Source organism: Stomoxys calcitrans, chromosome 4 (genome assembly GCF_963082655.1).
Source record: "Stomoxys calcitrans chromosome 4, idStoCalc2.1, whole genome shotgun sequence".
Classification (NCBI taxonomy): Eukaryota; Metazoa; Arthropoda; class Insecta; order Diptera; family Muscidae; genus Stomoxys; species Stomoxys calcitrans.
Window position 1 is genome coordinate 36667456 of NC_081555.1, and position 18260 is coordinate 36685715.

The 18260-nt window shown below is 43.2% G+C and overlaps 1 protein-coding gene across 4 annotated transcripts in view; it reads left to right on the forward strand.

Moving 5' to 3' along the window:
• The window catches only part of LOC106085694 (Ca(2+)/calmodulin-responsive adenylate cyclase), a 374401-nt gene that overhangs the window by 279278 nt on the left and 76863 nt on the right, over nucleotides 1-18260 (forward strand). For all 4 annotated transcript variants that reach the window (XR_009398222.1, XM_059368290.1, XM_059368291.1 and 1 more), the window contains exons 4-5: nucleotides 13113-13486; nucleotides 13605-13784. Coding sequence is in view for 3 of the 4 variants with exons in the window: in XM_059368290.1 (XP_059224273.1) it covers nucleotides 13286-13486; nucleotides 13605-13784 (381 nt within the window). In the remaining variant the exon portion in view is untranslated. The remainder of the gene's footprint in view (nucleotides 1-13112; nucleotides 13487-13604; nucleotides 13785-18260) is intronic.

The following is an 18260-nucleotide window of genomic DNA, read 5'->3' on the forward strand; positions in this document are numbered from 1 at the left end:
CGTGCAAAAATTATGACATTTTAATATTCTCATGGAAACATCTTTCGTAAAAGCACACGCAGAGATAATAAAATGTAAAGTAAACACAAATGTAAATGTGTAATAAATGATGTACATTAAGGTGGGTAATCAGTTTTCAAAAAGGATTATAAACTTGCGGTCTTTAAGGGACGGCATTCATTAATCGAACAAAAATCAAATGAACACAAGCAAATTTATACACAGAAGGACCTTAAACTTGCCCTATGGTCCTTAATGGAATGTTTGTGGAAATATTTTTTTAAGTTGTGTTCAATTGTACGCGCAAGTAGTACCATGAGACAATGAAGAGTTCGGTAGGGAATATCCGGAAAGAAACTTTTTTTAACAGTAGTTATCCCCATCTCCCTTCGGTGTCGTGGGGATGTTGGAAACCAAGCAACGGTTCTGATTGGTTGTAACTTGGCAAAATCCAGGCTTATCTTGGTCTACCTTCATCTCAAATGTGAATATAAAACTCCCCGCGGTGTAACCTGGGTAGCTACTTAGAACATCCGTTAATGGTTAGCTCACTACCATAACTTCCGTTAAAGGTTAGCTCACTTATGTGCCACAAGTTTACCTTTAGAACCTAGAGGGAGCCTAGAGAGAGAATACGACCGCTGTCCCGCCCATGATATTGAAATTGTTCTGGGGGATTTTTTTGGGAAGATAGGGAAGGAAAAGATATGTGATCCAATAGTCAGAAAATTTAGCCCATACGAGGAACTTCCCCACAGCGAAGAACATGGTGAGGCTAGCAGCACCTATTACTGAAAGGAAAAAAGAAGGAGATCAGTACTCAGCTGTCGGTACCATAACAAGACACAAGAGGAGCAAACATAGATTCGGAGGGAGCATTACACTGTTGCAGCAAAGGTTCGCACCCGTCTAAGCATGGCGAGAAAAGTACGATCTAACACTGCACGGAAACTGGACATTGAAAAGCTGCAAACACAACAAATGGTAACGGCATTCTCCACTCGACTGACCCAAGTGCTTGAAAAATCACTCCTTCCTTCGATGATATAACGGTGCAGTTGCAAGCCATTACCTGCTCCATGAAAAGAGCCCCAACATCCATACTTCGATGCAGGAGTCAGAATGAAGTCCGGAAATTCCACCAAAGAATCAAACATCAAACTGATGGCTTTGGTGCAGGCAAATCCTCCTGCATGCAGAGACAAAGAAGGAAATCTGGTAACTGACACAGATAGCATGCTGAGGATATGGAAAGAACATTTTACCCAACTGCTGGTGTCCGATTATGGCAGCAAAGAGGATGACACAGAACCAATCCCTGATGATGGTATAGAATATTTACCTCCTAATCAGAATGAGGTCCAAGTAGCTGTGACTCGACTGAAGAACAACAAAGCAGCAGGTGCCGACGGGTTGCCCACCAAACTTTTTAAGAACGTAGGCGATACGTTGATAAGGCGTATGAATCAGCTTATCTGCGCAATCTGACTAGAAGAACGCATACCCGTTGATAGGAACCTCAGCATACTATGACCCGTAGACAAGAAAGGAGACCAGGCGGAATGTGTCAACTACAAAGAAAAAGGTCTCCTCCCCATTGCCTAAAAGATACTCTAGAGCGTAGTGTGTGAAAGCTTAAAACCTAAAGTCAATGAGATAATTGGGCCCTATCAATGCGGCTTTAGACCTGGTTAATCCACCCTGGACCAAATATTCACACTGCGCCAAATCGTGGAAAAGACCCGAGTAGGACAAATCAACACCTACCATATCTTTGTTGACTACAAAGCCGCTTTCGACTTGGTCTGATTTGGTCAAAATGCGGCACGGACATTGAGTGGACACCAAACCCAAACCTTTAATCGAGAGATCGGTCTATATAGCTGCTATATCGAAATCTGGAACGATCTGGGCGAAATTGAAGAAAAATATAGAAGAGCTTAACACAACTCACTGTCCCAAATTTCAGCTATATCCGATAATAAATGTGGCTTTTATGAGCCTGAGACTCTAAATCGGCAGATCGGTCTTAATGACAGCTATATCCAAATCTGGACCGATCTGGGCTTAATTGCAGAATGATGTCAAGGGGCCTAACACAACTCACTATCACAATTTGCAGAAAAATCGGATAATAAATGTGGCTTTTATAGGCGCAAGACCTTATATCGAGAAATCTATCTACATGATATCTATATCCAAATCTGAACCGATCTGGGCCAAATAGCAAAATGATGTCGAAAGGCCAAACACAACTCACTGCCCCAAATTTCAGCTATATCGGATAATAAATGTGGCTTTTATGAGCCTGCGACCCTAAATTGGCGGATCGGTCTATATCCAAATCTGGACCGATCTGGGCCTAATTGCAGAATGATGTCGAGGGGCCTAAAACAACTCTCTGTCCCAAAATTCAGCAAAATCAGATAATAAATGTGGCTTTTACGAGCCTACGACCCTAAATCGGCTGATCGGTCTATATGGGGGCTATATCAAGATATAGTCCGATATAGCCCATCTTCGAACTTAACCTGCCTTTGGACAAAAAAAGAATCTATGCAAAGTTTCAACACAATATCTCCATTTGTAAAGACTGTAGGGTGATTTCAACAGACAGACGGACGGACAGATGGTCAGACAGACGGACAGACAGACGAATAGACAAACGAACGGACAGACGGTCGGACCGACGGACAGACGGACGGACAGACAGACGGACGGACGGACAGACGGACGGATGGGCAGACGGACGGATGGGCAGACGGACGGACAGACGGACGGATGGGCAGACGGACGGACAGACGGACGGACAGACGGACGGACAGACGGACGGACAGACAGACGGACGGACAGACGGACGGACAGACGGACGGACAGACGGACGGACGGACAGACGGACAGACGGACAGACGGACAGACGGACGGACGGACAGACGGACAGACGGACGGACAGACGGACGGACGGACAGACAGACGGACGGATGGACAGACGGATGGACAGACAGACGGACGGACGGACGGACGGACGGACAGACAGACGGACGGACGGACAGACAGACTGACGGACAGACAGACAGATGGACGGACAGACGGTCGGACATGGCTGGCTCGTCTTAGATTTTTACGCTGATCACGAATATATTGGGTTGCCTAAAAAGTAATTGCGGATTTTTTAAAAGAAAGTAAATGCATTTTTAATGAAACTTAGAATGAACTTTAATCAAATATATAATTGCCATTTTGTTCGATAACCTTTTGCCATCTTCCTGGCAAATTTAGTATTCCACGCTCATAGAACTTCTGGCCTTTATCTGCAAAAAACTGAACCAAGTGCGATTTTATAGCCTCATCATTGCCGAAATTTTTACCATTTAAGGAGTTCTGCAAAGATGGAAAAAAATGGTAGTCTCATGGCGCAAGGTCAGGGCTATATGGTGGATGCATCAAAAGTTCCCAGCCAAGCTCACTCAGTTTTTGGCGAGTGACCAAAGATATGTGCGGTCTAGCGTTGTTCTGGTGGAATATGACACCTTTACGATTGACCAATTCTGGTCGCTTCTCCTTGATGGCTGTATTCAATTTGTTCAATTGTTGACAGTAAACATCCGAATTAATCGTTTGGTTCCTTGGAAGCAGCTCAAAATATACCACACCCTTCCAATCCCACCAAACAGACAGCATAACCTTCTTTTGGTGAATATCAGCCTTTGAAGTGGTTTGAGCTGGTTCACCATGCTTGGACCATGATCGTTTTCGACTAACGTTGTTGTAAACAAACCATTTTTCATCTCCAGTTATGATTCGTTTTAAAAACGGATCGAATTCATTGCGTTTAAGGTGCATATCACAAGCGTTGATTAAAATTGACGCCAAACAAACAAATGTAAAAAAAATTTCGCGCACTTTTTTTCTAAAGCAAGCTAAAAGTAACAGCTGATAACTGACAGAAGAAAGAATGCAATTACAGAGTCACAAGCCGTTGAAAAAATTTGTCAACGCCGACTATATTACTACTATATTACCGACAATTACTTTTTGGGCAACCCAATATATACTTTATAGGGTCGAAAGTGTTGCAAACGGAATGACAAAATGAATGTACCCCATCCTTCGCTGTTGGGTATAAAAAGGATATCGGAGGGCATAACACAACTCACTGTCCCAAATTTTGTCGACATCGGACAATAAATGCGCCTTTTATGGGCCCAAAACCCTAAATCGAGAGATAGGTCTACATGGCAGCTATATCCAAATCTGGACTAATCGGGGCCAAATTGAAGATGAATGTCCAGTGGCCTAACCCCCAACCTTCGATGGTGGGTATAAAACAGAATTATTAAAATATATCCATTTTCGTTTTTTTTTCTGAGAATTTTTTAAAAAGTTATCTCTATCCGTTCTCATATGGCATATTTTTAATAGTTTATCTTTCGATTCTATCCCACGGTGCGTTGAAGCATTTCCTGTCATTGCCCTGCTTTCGAGGCTAACAAACAGGGGCACTTTGGAGGGGACACAATGCCAGACATGAAGCGACTTTGGAGAGTGGTATGGAAAACATTTAGGGCTTTTGTTAGTATCACAGAATTCCTGCCTTAGATTTTCTTTTTCGAGGTTACTTTTTTGTACTTACAGCTCACAACAGTCCAATTACTGGCTGTCCATAGTAACATGGGCCGGATTAATGTCCACACCCTTTTTACAACCTAACCTAGCCTTACCTAAATTTTACAGAGACAAATTGTCCGTCTAGACCTGTTCTCTACGAAGATAACACACAGATATCTTGTCTTGTAATCATCGAAACTGGTTGGGGCTGTATTCAAACTCCATTGCATCCCTCTTCTCATCTTATTGTGTGATTTGCCTGAATTGGCAAACGAATCCACTGACAAAATGCTAGTGGTCTTAACAGTTACATCCGTAGTTGTTTCAATTTCAAGTTTTTCTGCCTGGCAAAACACTGATTGCCTTAAACTATTTTTAATTTTCATTTTTTATTTTTCATAGCTCACTTCCTTTTAACCACTTTACTGTCTTCGAGCTTCCTTTAAATATAAAAAATAATGTGAAAAAACTTTCCTCTCACATACGTATGCACACAATAGCAAAGGTAGCAACTTTGATGCGAAAACTTCTTCTTTTTACCAAGAGGGACAACTCAGTAGCGCAAGCTGCCATTCATGTTGGTTAACTCAAACTCTTGAAGCATTTAACATATCCTACAGCTGACAACATCCACATATCCCTAAGCACAGGTTCTCCTATACCATCAGAGATGCATTATACGACATTATTTTGTTTCCTTTAACAATTTCCGCTTTCCATTTTTTCGTAACGCAGTTTTTTTTTTTTTTGCTTCATTCTTTTCGGGTCCAAGAAAAACATGAAAATTAAAAATGTAAACAAATTTCCTGTACAGATTTTGTGTCTTTTTTTTTACCCCGTAAACCATAGGTTGAGACACGTGTTCGCTTGAAGATGAGGTGGGCAAAGGTGTATGACAATAGGAATGTGACGGAACTGTTGCTGATTGAGTCAATGGTTGAGGGGTAAAAAAGTGTCGTTAAAAGAATCTTTCTGGTTAAAGGGCAAAGAATGAATAGAAACAATTTTGATACCACATTGATACCAGAAAGGCCAAGGCTATAAAGCGATTAAGCCAAAGTCACTTGTTGCCAAGCGTTTTCATGACGGACGTTTCCCTTTAGTTAGATTTTTAGGTTCTATTAAATAGGCACAGTTCTAACCTGCATGCTATTAATGCGGAAGGTAGACTTAAGCGGATCTACGACTATCTGGCACCGCTACCGATTGGGATTAGGACATTTAAGATTCGTGGTCCCGGGAGGGATGAATGGAGGGCGAATGCTGTGTTTGAAGGGTATGAGACCTTTATCTTCACTGATAACTCTTAACTGCTTACTTATTCCAAAGTAGTATCTGTTTGCCAGTATTATTCTTCGCTTAATCTCAAAACTGGTGTCATTCGTTTCGGTTACGGCGGTGCCGAGGTTACTGACTGTCTCAAAATTGTGGTTCCCAACTTTCTCCATTTTCTTTATCTGCTCGGTTGTGCAAGGCTTTTTGGGAGTTGAAACCATCCATTTCGTCTTATCTCCATTTACTGCCAGACCCATTTTCACTGACTCTCTTTCGATTCTTTCAAAGGTTGCATGCAGTTACCACTTCCGGTGACCGACCTATGATATCGATGTCGTCGGCATAGGCGAGTAGCATGTGTTCTCTTGTGATTAGTGTGTCATATCTATTCACATCTGCATCTCGTATAATCTTCTCCAGCAGGATAATATCACACGATAGGCTGTATCCTTATCTGAAACCTCGTTTGGTGTTAAATAGTTCCGAGAGAATCTTTCCTATTCTTACTGAGGAACGTGTATCAGCAAATGTCATCCTGCAGAGTCTTATTAATTTTGCAGGGATACCAAACTCAGACATGGCTTGAAATACCTTTGAACGTAAAGGAGTATCGAAAGCGGCTTTGTAGTCAACGAAGAAATGGTAGATGTAGATTTGTCCTTCTCGGGTCTTTTCCAGGATTTGGCGCAATGTTAATATCAGGTCCAGGGTGGATTTACCAGGTCTAAAGCCGCATTGATAGGGCCCAATTATCTCATTGACTTTAGGTTTTAATCTTTCGCACAGTATGCTCGAGATCTTGTATGCGATGGGGAGGAGACTTATTCCTCTGTAGTTGGACATTCCGTCTTGTCTCCTTTCTTGTGTACGAGACATAGTATGCTGAGGTTCCAATCATCGGTTATGCGTTCTTCTAGCCAGATTGCGTAGATAAGCTGATACATACGCCTCATCAGCCTGTCGCCTCCGGTCTTATATAGTTCAGCGGGTAACCCGCCGGCTCCTGCTGCCTTGTTGTTGTGCTTAAGTCTGGTCACTGCTACTTGGACCTCATTGTGGCTAGGAGTTAAACATTCTATACCATCATCAGGGATTGATTCTGCGATATCCTCTTCGCCGCCAACGTCGGACACTAGCAGTTGGGTAAAATGTTTTTTCCATATCCTCAGCATGCTGTCTGTGTCAATTACAAGATTTCCTTCTTTGTCTCAGCAGAAGGATATGCCTACACCAAAGCCATCGGTTAGGTAGAATATCCGGACTTCATTCCGACTCCTCTAGATCTCAGTTCGCTCGCACTCACGTCTTTCCATTTCCTTTTTCTTTCCGCGGAATAGACGTTTCTCCTCTCTCCTTTTCTTCCGATATCTCTCCTTCATTTGGCGTGTTGCTACTGATTGCAGGGTTGCTCTATATGCCACATTCTTAGATTCAGTAGCATCTCGACACTCTTGGTCGTATCATGGGTTCCTTGGAGGAGGCTTTCGGCACCTAATTACGGATTTCACGGCATTTTCCATGGAGTGGTCAATAGTTTGCCACTGCGCCATTATATCAACGGAACAAGGATTGCTTTCATCAAGCAGTTGGGTCAGTCGAGTGGAGTATGCCGCTGCCATTTGTTGTGTTTGCAGTCTTACAATGTCCAGCTTTCGTGCAGTGTCAGATCGTACTTTCCTCGCCATGTTCAAACGGGTGCGAACCTTTGCTACAACAAGGTAATGATCCGAATCTATATTTTCTCCACGGATCGATCGTACATCTAACACGCTGGAGGAATGCCTTCCATCTATCACAACCTGATCAATTTGGTTTATCGTGTTTTGATCGGCTGGCAGCCATGTGGCTTTGTGAATATTTTTATGTTGAAATCTGGTGCTACCAACTACCATGTTTTTTTGCAGCGGCGAAATCTATCAGTCTCAACCCATTACTGGACGTTATCTCGTGGAGGCTAAACATTGCGACTGTCGAACCGGTTGTATGGTCCAACAGTCGCAATTTTAATGTCATGGGCGGGGCAGCGGTCATATTCTCTCTCTCTAGGCGCTCGTAGAAAATATGGTTGGTCTACTCGTCTTTGTCTTCCGTCGGGGCATGGGCACAAATAAGGCTGATGTTGAAGAATTTGGCTTTTTATGCGGATTGTGCGAACTTTCAGGCAGAGGAATATGCCAGGCGGACATGCTCACCTCTGAGCTACGGTGGCCTCCAAGTAAGGCATCTACCGCTCCCAAAACTCAGGATTTATGTGCACAGTAGCCGCCATACCCGAAGTCTTTTGCAGGAGTTGTCTTAATGAGGATGAGGAGGAGACTATCGAGCACTTGCTCTGGGTCTGCAGGCCCTCCTTTCTGGCTAGGCGGTTCTTCTGCGATCAGGGTGATCTTGCGAACTTACCTCTGTGAGGTCTTCTGAGATTTGTAAACGGAACGGAAGGGTTCCGATATAGACAGACATACAGACATATAGGCAGGCAGACAGGCATGCAGACAGGCAGACAGGCAGGTGAACAGACAGACAGATGGATGACCAAGCAGTGAGACAAACAAACGCACAGACACAAACAAACGCGCCGACAGAAAAACAGACAGACAGACACGCGAATAGATAGAGAGACATACATGCTGGCAGGCTATTGGAGACTGTTCTAAATATCCGACCCATTGAGAGATTTGTAAACGGAACGGAAGGGTTCCGACGGAGGGTTCGATAAGATCCGGCAGACGGATTGTCGGAAGGCCATATAGACAGACATATAGGCACGCAGACAGGCTGACGGATGGACGGCCAAGCAGAGAGACAAACAAACGCACAGACACAAACAGGCGCGCCGACAGAAGAACAGACAGTCAGACATGCAGGCAGGCTATTGAAGACTATTCTAAATATCCGACCCCTTGACATAATAATTAAGTGTAAGGCAGCCACTGCGGCTATGAGACTTAAGGCGATCGGAGAATGGATTGAGAATTGGAGCAGCTCATACCAAAATTGCAAATTTGGTCCATGAACATTCCACTAAGGAACAGGGGCAAACTTCTCACATATCAATGAGTGCACTCCGATTCAAGTTTAAGCTCAATGATAAGGGGCCTTGGCCTTTTTATAGCCGAGTCCGAACGGCGAGCCGCAGTGCGATACCTCTTTGTAGAGAAGTTTTACATGGCATAGTACCCCACAAATGTCGCTAGCATTAGGAGGGGAAAACCACCGCTGAAATTTTTTTCTGATGATCTCGCCAGGATTCGAACCGAGGCGTTCAGCGTCATAGGCGGCCATGCTAACCTCTGCGCTACGTTGACCTCCCGCAGTTCGTACCATCTTAGTATAATCAAGGCGACGATAGGAAATCTGAAAGGAAGGGAAGAGGTTTCCGATCGAATACCTGCGATTAACCTTGAAGTTGAGTGCGAGACACTGCTGCCATCGGCAAAGTCTTGAATTGGAGTATTGCCATCTGGAAGATCATGTTACACGGATGGATCAAAGCTAGAGGACAGAGTGGGCCTGGGGGTTTACATTGAGAACCCAGGGACTGAGATCTGTTTTAGACTGCCTGACTATAAAACGGTTCAGCAGGCGGAGATCCGGGCGATCACGGAATGCGTGAAATGGTGTGGTGCTAACGCGAGGACGTCGAGTGTGAACATCTTTACCGACAGTAAAATTGCCATAAGGGCAATAACAACCAGGACGGTAAAGCCACGAACAGTCTTGCAGTGAAAGAAGGAGATTAATGCCTTCTCTGAGGATGGGAAAATCCGCATCGTTTGGGTGCCGGGCCATAACGGGGTAAGGGGAAATGAAAGGACAGACGATTTTGCGGTGAAGGCCAGAGGACTGCCGTCAATAAACTTGGTTAACCCGAAGTCTTTCGGGTCGAAGAAGTCCGAATTAAGGGAGTGGGCGACGAATACGCATGCAACATTGTGGAACAGCGAAACGGTCGGTAGGACGGCGAAAATCCTATGGGGGAATCCAGATCGTGAGAAGACGGGGCTATTGCTGAAAGGATGCCGGAAGGTGGTCAGTATAGCTATTGGTATCATAACGGGAAACATAGGACTACCAGCTCACTTATGTAAAATCGGTGCGGCAAGTGATAGCAGCATGTGTAGGGCATGCGGGGAAGATGATGAGACGTTGGAGCATATCCTTTGCCATTGCCCTGCTTTCGCGTCCAACAGATACCGATACTTAGGTGGAGATTTGTGAATTTGTTTGCAACCCTAAGAAGGAGAAGAGCTAGACCCATTGATAAGTGAACCGATCGACTCAGAATTACTTTCTGATTCGATTTAGCCATGTCCGTCTATCCGTCTGTGAGTCCATGTCTTCTTGCAATCAAAGTGCAGTTCGTATTTGTTGTCCGATTGTCACGAAATATTGCACATGCCACTTTTCTGGCCCAAGGACAAACACTATTGATTTTGAAAAAAATCGGTTCAGATTTAGGTATAGCTCCCATATATATCTTTCATCCGATATGTCTTTTTAAGGCTGTAGAAGCCACAATTTTCGTCCGATCTTTAAAATATTTTGAGCGATGTGTTTTATTTGTCGTCCTAATATGTGTAGAAAATATCATGAAAATCGGTCCAGATTTAGATATAGCTCCTATATATATCTTTCATTCGATATGGACTTTTAAGGCTGTATAAGCCACAGTTTTAGTCCGATCTTTAAAATATTTTGCGCGAGGTGTTTTATTTGACGTCCTAATATGTGTGGAAAATATCATAAAAATCGGTCCAGATTTAGATATAGCTCCCATATATATCTTAAATCCGATATGGACTTTTAAGGCTGGAGAAGCCACAGTTTTAGTTCGATCTTTAAAATATTTTGCGCGAGGTGTTTTATTTGACGTCCTAATATGTGTGCAAAGTTTCATAAAAATCGGTCCAGTTTTAGATATAGCTCCCATATATATCTTTCATCCGATATGGCCTTTTATGGCTGTTGAAGCCACAATTTTTTACCGATCTTTACAAAATTTGGCACGGGGTGTTTTATTTATCGTCTCCATATGTGTGCAAAATTTCATAAAAATCGGTCCAGATTCGGATATAGCTCCCATCTATATGTGTCGCCCGATTTGCATTTATATGGCCGTAGTAGCTACAATTTTCAACCGATCTGCACAAAATTTGGCACGGACTGTTTTGTTACTGATATTAACATATCTGGAAAATTTCATCAAAATCGGTTCAGATTTAGATATAGCTCCCATATATATCTTTCATCCGATATGGACTTTTAAGGCTGTAAAAGCCACAATTTTAGTCCGATCTTTAAAATATTTTGCGCGAGGTGTTTTATTTGACATCCTAATATGTGTGGAAAATTTCATGAAAATCGGTCCAGATTTAGATATAGCTCCCATATATATCTTTCATCCGATATGGACTTTTAAGGCTGTAGAAGCCACAATTTTTTACCGATCTTTACAAAATTTGGCATGGGGTGTTTTATTTGATGTCCTAATATGTGTGGAAAATTTCATAAAAATCGGTCCAGATTCGGATACAGCTCCCATCTATATGTATCGCCCGATTTCCATTTAAATGGTCGTAGTAGCTACAATTTTCAACCGATCTGCACAAAATTTGGCACGTACTGTTACTGATATTAACATATCTGGAAAATTTCATCAAAATCGGTTCAGATTTAGATATAGCTCCCATATATATCTTTCATCCGATATGGACTTTTAAGGCTGTAGAAGCCACAATTTTTGTCCGATCTTTAAAATATTTTGCGCGAGGTGTTTTATTTGACGTCCTAATATGTATGGAAAATATCATAAAAATCGGTCCAGATTTAAATATAGCCCCCATCTATATGTATCGCCCGATTTGCATTTAAATGGCCGTAGTAGCTACAATTTTCAACTGATCTGCACAAAATTTGGCACGGACTGTTTTGTTACTGATATTAACATATCTGGAAAATTTCATCAAAATAGGTTCAGATTTTGATATAGCTCCCATATATATCTTTCATCCGATATGGACTTTTAAGGCTGTAGAAGCCACAATTTTGCTCCGATCTTTAAAAAATTTTGCATGGGGTGCTTTATTTTACGTCTCTAAATGTCTGAAAAATTTCATAAAAATCGGTTCACTTTAATATATAGCTCACTTACATATCTTTCAACCGATTTGACCTTTTAAGGCTGTAGAAGCCACAATTTTCGTCCGGTCTTCTAATCCTAATTTAGATAAAGCTCCATTGTGTATTTTTCATCCGATATGGACTTTTAAGGCAGTAAAATCCACGATTTTGGTCACATCTCTAAAATATAGGGTGTGAGATGTTCAATTTCATGTCCCAGTATGTGTCAATAAAATTGGCACAGGTTTCGATATAACTCCCATATAATCTTTTATCCGATATGGCCTTTTAAAGATGTAAAAACCTCATTATTTGTCCTATGGTAGGAACACCTTACAAGGTTCTAAATTGCTACTTTAATTGGTATCCAAATTAAAGTCTGACTAGATTTCGAGATATATTCTACATATATTGGATTGCCCAAAAAGTAATTGCGGATTTTTCATATAGTCGGCGTTGACAATTTTTTTTTCACAGCTTGTGACTCTGTAATTGCATTCTTTCTTCTGTCAGTTATCAGCTGTTACTTTTAGCTTACTTTAGAAAAAAGTGTAAAAAAAAGTATATTTGATTAAAGTTCATTCTAAGTTTTATTAAAAATGCATTAAATCCGCAATTACTTTTTGGGCAACCATAAAAAGTACAACATACACTAGCTGGTGTAGGGTATTATATAGTCGGCAACGCCCGACTTTTTCCTTTCCTTACTAGTTTGTATCAAATTTGATTTTTCTAACTTCTGCATGAATTTTTTCTGCAACTCTGCTAAGTGCCTGTCTGTGAGCCGATTGGACAGCTCTGCTGTGTATAAAAGTAAAGTTTACCAAAGAAATATTGCAAACATTTTAATGTAGCCCAAGGGAGCATTTGTATGGCAATGAGAAGAGCAAACCTACAAAACTTGCACCCCTACCATGATACAACATTTTGGGCAAATGCTAAGATTCACCAAATTACAAGTTACCATATTGTAAACGCATGTAACAACAAATATGTATAGCATAGACTTTATTTATGGCTTATAACAAAAAAAAGAGAAAATTTTAACTTAATGTTTGCCCTCTAAGAAATATCAAATAATTTTCTTGCTTTTCCTATTACTTTTGCAGATTTGATGATACTTTTTGCAGAGGATTCTACGAAAAACTCCAAGGCTTTGGCTGCGACCCCTTAAATAACCGCCCTTTAAAGGCGGTGGTGGTTGGTTGGGCTTAACATACGAACATCGTTTATTTGGTTTTTTTCTTTCCATTTGCTTAGTTGCCTAAGAGCCTAGAGCATCATGGACCATGCGGTGAAAGCCACACGTGGTCGTCCTTGGAATACTCTACGTTTCGAAAATGACGAATTGGAATGTCTATATCAGCGTTACACACTCAAATTGCAACGCTTTTCGGTGCTGGGTGTGGTGGCCCTGGTTGTGGTGCTATGCGGTGTAATGGCCTCCTTATCTTTTGCCTACAATTACGCTGCTACATTTCATGTAAGTACAAGGTGTTTATTTACTTACAGCTCTTTTTTTTTTTTGAAGGGTGGGGGGTGATATTTTGTGATTGATTTAAAATGCCGTTTTGGTTTTTTTCGTTTTGGATTACTTGCAGAATGTCTTCAACTCGTTTGTGTGCCTCTTATTTGCCATAATTTTAGTGCTGTTACAATGTCGCGTGATCAAGGATCATCATTTGCCTTGTCTGTGCTATGGCATTCTATTATTTACCGCTGCCATTTGTTTCGTTTCGATGCCAACATTGGGCTCCATATTTCCGGTTGACACCAAGGAGGTAAGTAGTTCCGTTTCCCTACAGTCACTCACACATCAATCATTTGGTGTCTCCTTCGTCTTCGTCAGCATTTCAGTTGTAGATTTCTAGTTTCTATGGGTGCCATAGATATTCAAGGGAAAGACACTAAATAGGCATTAGGGTCGGAAAAAATCCGAAGAAATTGGAGTAGATGGGGTCTGATTGATACCCTGATGCCTTTTTTTCCTATAGGCAGAACCAAAGAGACATTCTTAGTGAAGTTATTTATTAAAGGAGGCATTTAGATCAAACTCGATATGGATATTGGAGTTCTTAAAAGAATTTTGTATGCAAAATGGAACTAATTCGTATAAAAATTGTATCCTTTAGTTGTAATACCTTACACCATTAATCAAACTTGTTGAGTTCCATGCACTGGCTCTCATCGCGTACTCTCAAGAAGCACACGAATGTCGAATTTTAACTCAGATGCCTGCCATCATGGTCCAAACCTGCGGGGCCCTGCGAGACACATACAATGTGTCCACCGACGCCCCCACATTTAGTAACCTTCACATGAGTACCAATTTGATCCTGGCACGGGATAGCTGTGAGCACCACTCAGGCTGGAACATTGAGGTCCAATCTCTGTGGTGTTCAGTGCTGTCACGTGAAGCTTAGCCCACACGGGCTACCAGCGCGTCCATAGGTTGCGCAGAGTAGAATGCTGCATGCGGAGTAGCTGCAACGGCAGTCACGGACAATCAGCAGTTTAGCTACGAGCTACCGGGCGCGTCCATAGGTTGCGGGTAGTGGAATGCTACATGCGGAGTAGCTGCAAGGGCAGTCGCAGACAATCAGCAGTATTGAGCGGAGAGTCTCAGTAAGATGTCAGACGGCTCGGGCTTTTGCACAAATACTGAGTGTCTATGATGCTCGATATGATAAGGCGCGTTATTGGCGCCTTTTAATAACCAATGGCCACCATGTTCCTGAGACGATGGGTCCTTTGAACCGGAACGAGTTTGCTCACCTACAGGAGCTTGACGAGGATCGCCACCTCCACATGACAATGTGGCTACAACAACAACCAATTTGATCCCTCGTATCTGGACGTGTTCACCCCTCCTTGGTTTGGGGCGGAGCAATACCTAAAACTCCTTTCGATTTATGGGTCACGGCACCCGGTTGAAAAAGCAACCCCACACCGAGCTTGGGTCCACACCATAGCCACCACGTTACTCCCCACTGCGACCTTACGATTGGCAGGCTGAAACCGAAGTTCCAGGGACTCCAGACACCCGTGGTACCAGATTTAAGTCTCCAGTGGGACTTCGTAGCCTTACAAGAGTATGCACAGTAACAACATACACCAGGACGATATACACAAACAGGACACGACAGCCCTCATGGGCTACGCCACACATATCAGCTTCAACATGAAACTCAAAACACCCTAATGGATGACCGATCACAAGCACAAAGGCAACGGGAAACAACGAAGAGTAAACGACGCAGCATCAACATGAGCAAGTTAGGTGCCGGGCCATGTCACGCCTCCACTTAGTATAGTCCGTCTCCTGATAAATATTTCCCGGGAAAGGTGGCCAGAATTGCGATAGTCGTCTCGTCTTCAAGGGTTCAAATCCCACACCTCCTTGCTAATCCCTAACGCGCCTAAATATCTAATGTCTGCATAGTACGGGCATTCCATCAGTACATGCCTATAGTCCCCAGGTGGTCTTCCACAGTCGCACAAATCAGTCACGGACAAGTTTCTCCGATGCAAAAATGCATTAAAGGAGCCCTATCCCGTCAGTATGAAACCTAGGCTTAGGCCAAAGCCAATGTCCAGGGGGTCTCATACGACCAGCCGGCCATTGTCATTGGTCGTGCATCTAGTTTTCCCCCTATCATAAAACTCTTCAAAAGAGGCGCCTTGAGCCGCCTAACATCACCATCTGCCAGCTCAGAAGCAGTGAGCAGTGAGTAGATCCTCTCACACTAATGGAATTGCCTTTTTCCTAGTATGCAGAACAGCCATGTAACTCAAGCGGAGTGCTCCAAACAATGCCTGTAGTGCACAGGCAAACAAGCAAGCATTGCCACCCTCTGACAAGAGACGATCTTCTTTCGTCCAAGGACAGTCGTAGCAATTCCGTGCCATACAGGTGCTCCATAAGTTGCGCAAGCAACAAATAGACTAGCTTATATGGACCGAACAGCGCCCCGGCAAAAATGGATTAAAGGAGCCATATCCTGTCAGTATAAAACTCAGACTTAGGCCAAAGCCAAAGTCCGGGCGGTCTCGTACGACCACCCGGCCATTGTCACTGTCCGTCCATCTAGTTTTTCACCTATCATTAAGATGCTCCAAAAGAAGCACCTTGAGCCGCCTAACATCCCCATCTGCCAGCTCAGAAACAGTGAGCCAATCCTCACTCACTAATGGAATTCTCTTTTTTTCACACTATGAGAAACAGCTATGTAACTGTCGAGTAAAGCAAGCGGGGACGCGCCAAACAATACCTGCCGTGTACAGGCAAGCAATCCAGCATTGCAACCCTCTGACAAAAGACGATCTTCTTTCGCCCAAGGACAGTCGCAGGAATTCCGTTCCATAGAGGCGCTCCATTAGTTAAGCAAGCAACAAATAGACCACCCTATATGAACCGAACAGCGCCACGACTAAGACCCCAATCACTTCACAGAACACGCTTAACCATACCAGCTACTCCAGTCATCTTCCCCTTCGCCTGATCCAATTGAACCAAGAAACCCATCCTCACTGAAACAGTCACTCCCAGATATTTTACGAGCGCTACGTTTCGGTTTACATCAGGCCTGCGGAGTCTAGCCCTCGACTCCGACCCCGGATCGGAGTCTAAGTCGAAGTCGGAGTATTAAGCCGGAGTTGGGGCTTATGTGCTCAACTCCGGCTTAATAGTCCGACACCGACTTCGACACCGGGCTTGAAAAACTCGACTCCTGACAACTCAGCAGCCCTGGTTCATATGAGATTTATACCATGTTATGAACCGATTCAGGGAGGCCACCGTAGTGCAGATTTTAGCATGTCCACCTATGACGGAGGCCACCGTAGCGCAGAGGTTAGCATGTCCGCCTATGACGCTAAACGCCTGGGTTCAAATCCTGACAGGACCATCAGAGAATTTTTCAGCGGTGGTTATCATCTCCTAATACTGGCGACACTTGTGAGGTACTTTGCCATGTAAAAACTTCTCCCCAAAAAAGTGTCGCTCTGCGGCATGCCGTTCGGACTTGGCTTTAAAAGGAGGTCCCTTATCATTGAGCTTAAAAATGAATCGGACAGCACTCATTGATTTGTGAAAAGTTTTCCCCAGTTCCTTAATGGAATGTTCATGGACAAATTTGCATTTGCCTCTGACGCTGAACGCCTGGGTTCGAATCCTGGGGAGAACATAATAAAAAATTTTTCAGCGGTGGTTATCCCGCCTCGACATTTTGAGGTACAATGCCATGTAAAAACTTCTGCCCTGCCGTTTGTATTCGGCTATAAAAAGGAGGCCCCTTATCATTGAGCTTAAAACTTGAATCGGGCAGCACTCATTTGCCCCTGTTCCTTAACGGAATGTTCATGGGCACATTTGCATTTGCATTGTAATATACTCAAGGAATACAATAAGATTATCAGAGAGGCAAAACGTGCCTCCTGGAAGCTTGTCTATGAACAAGTTGATAGCGTTAATGACGCTGCCAAAATGAAACATATAGCTTCCAACCATGTAAGCCACCCGGACCTGATGGAATATTTCTTGCGTTATTGCCGAAGGAGGCCGACTATCTGGCACTTAGGACCGCGATAGCCTAGTAGAAGGCAAGGTTAGAATTTATACCCAAGCCCTGTAAGGTAAATTATGCTGCACTAAAGGCCAACAGAGCTATAAGCCTTATGTCCTTTCTACTCAAAACCATTGAACGTATTGTGGAAACCATGATAAGGGGTAGGACATCCAGCGAACTGCTTAGATATAAACAGCATGTCTATGTCAAGGTAAGAGCGGTGGAGACCGCCCTTCACGAGGTTGTTCATAAAAATTGAAGAACCCTTCGATGCCAAGACATACACAATGGCTGTATGCATTGACATCAAGAGGGCTTTTAACAATGTTCGGGCTAACACACTGGTCCAATCCTTAGACCAGTACCAGGTAAGTTGGGTGCTTATATACTGGATAAACCATATGCTAAGGAGCAGGCAGATAAATTGTGGATCCATGACATAAAGAAAAGGGAGAAAGTGCAACAGGACACTTAACAGGGGGCATTTTATAACCACTTCTATGGTTTACCACCATAAATATCCGATAACGGAGGCTGACTATGAGGTGATTTGGACATGCAGACGTCGGTACTACACTTCTAAGGGTTAAGCATCCGAATCAGCCATGCAAAAAAGCCGGAAGTGTCTTGGAGATGACATACGACTGGGCTAGACTTAGGGGTCTCAATCTTAACCCAGAGAAAACTGAA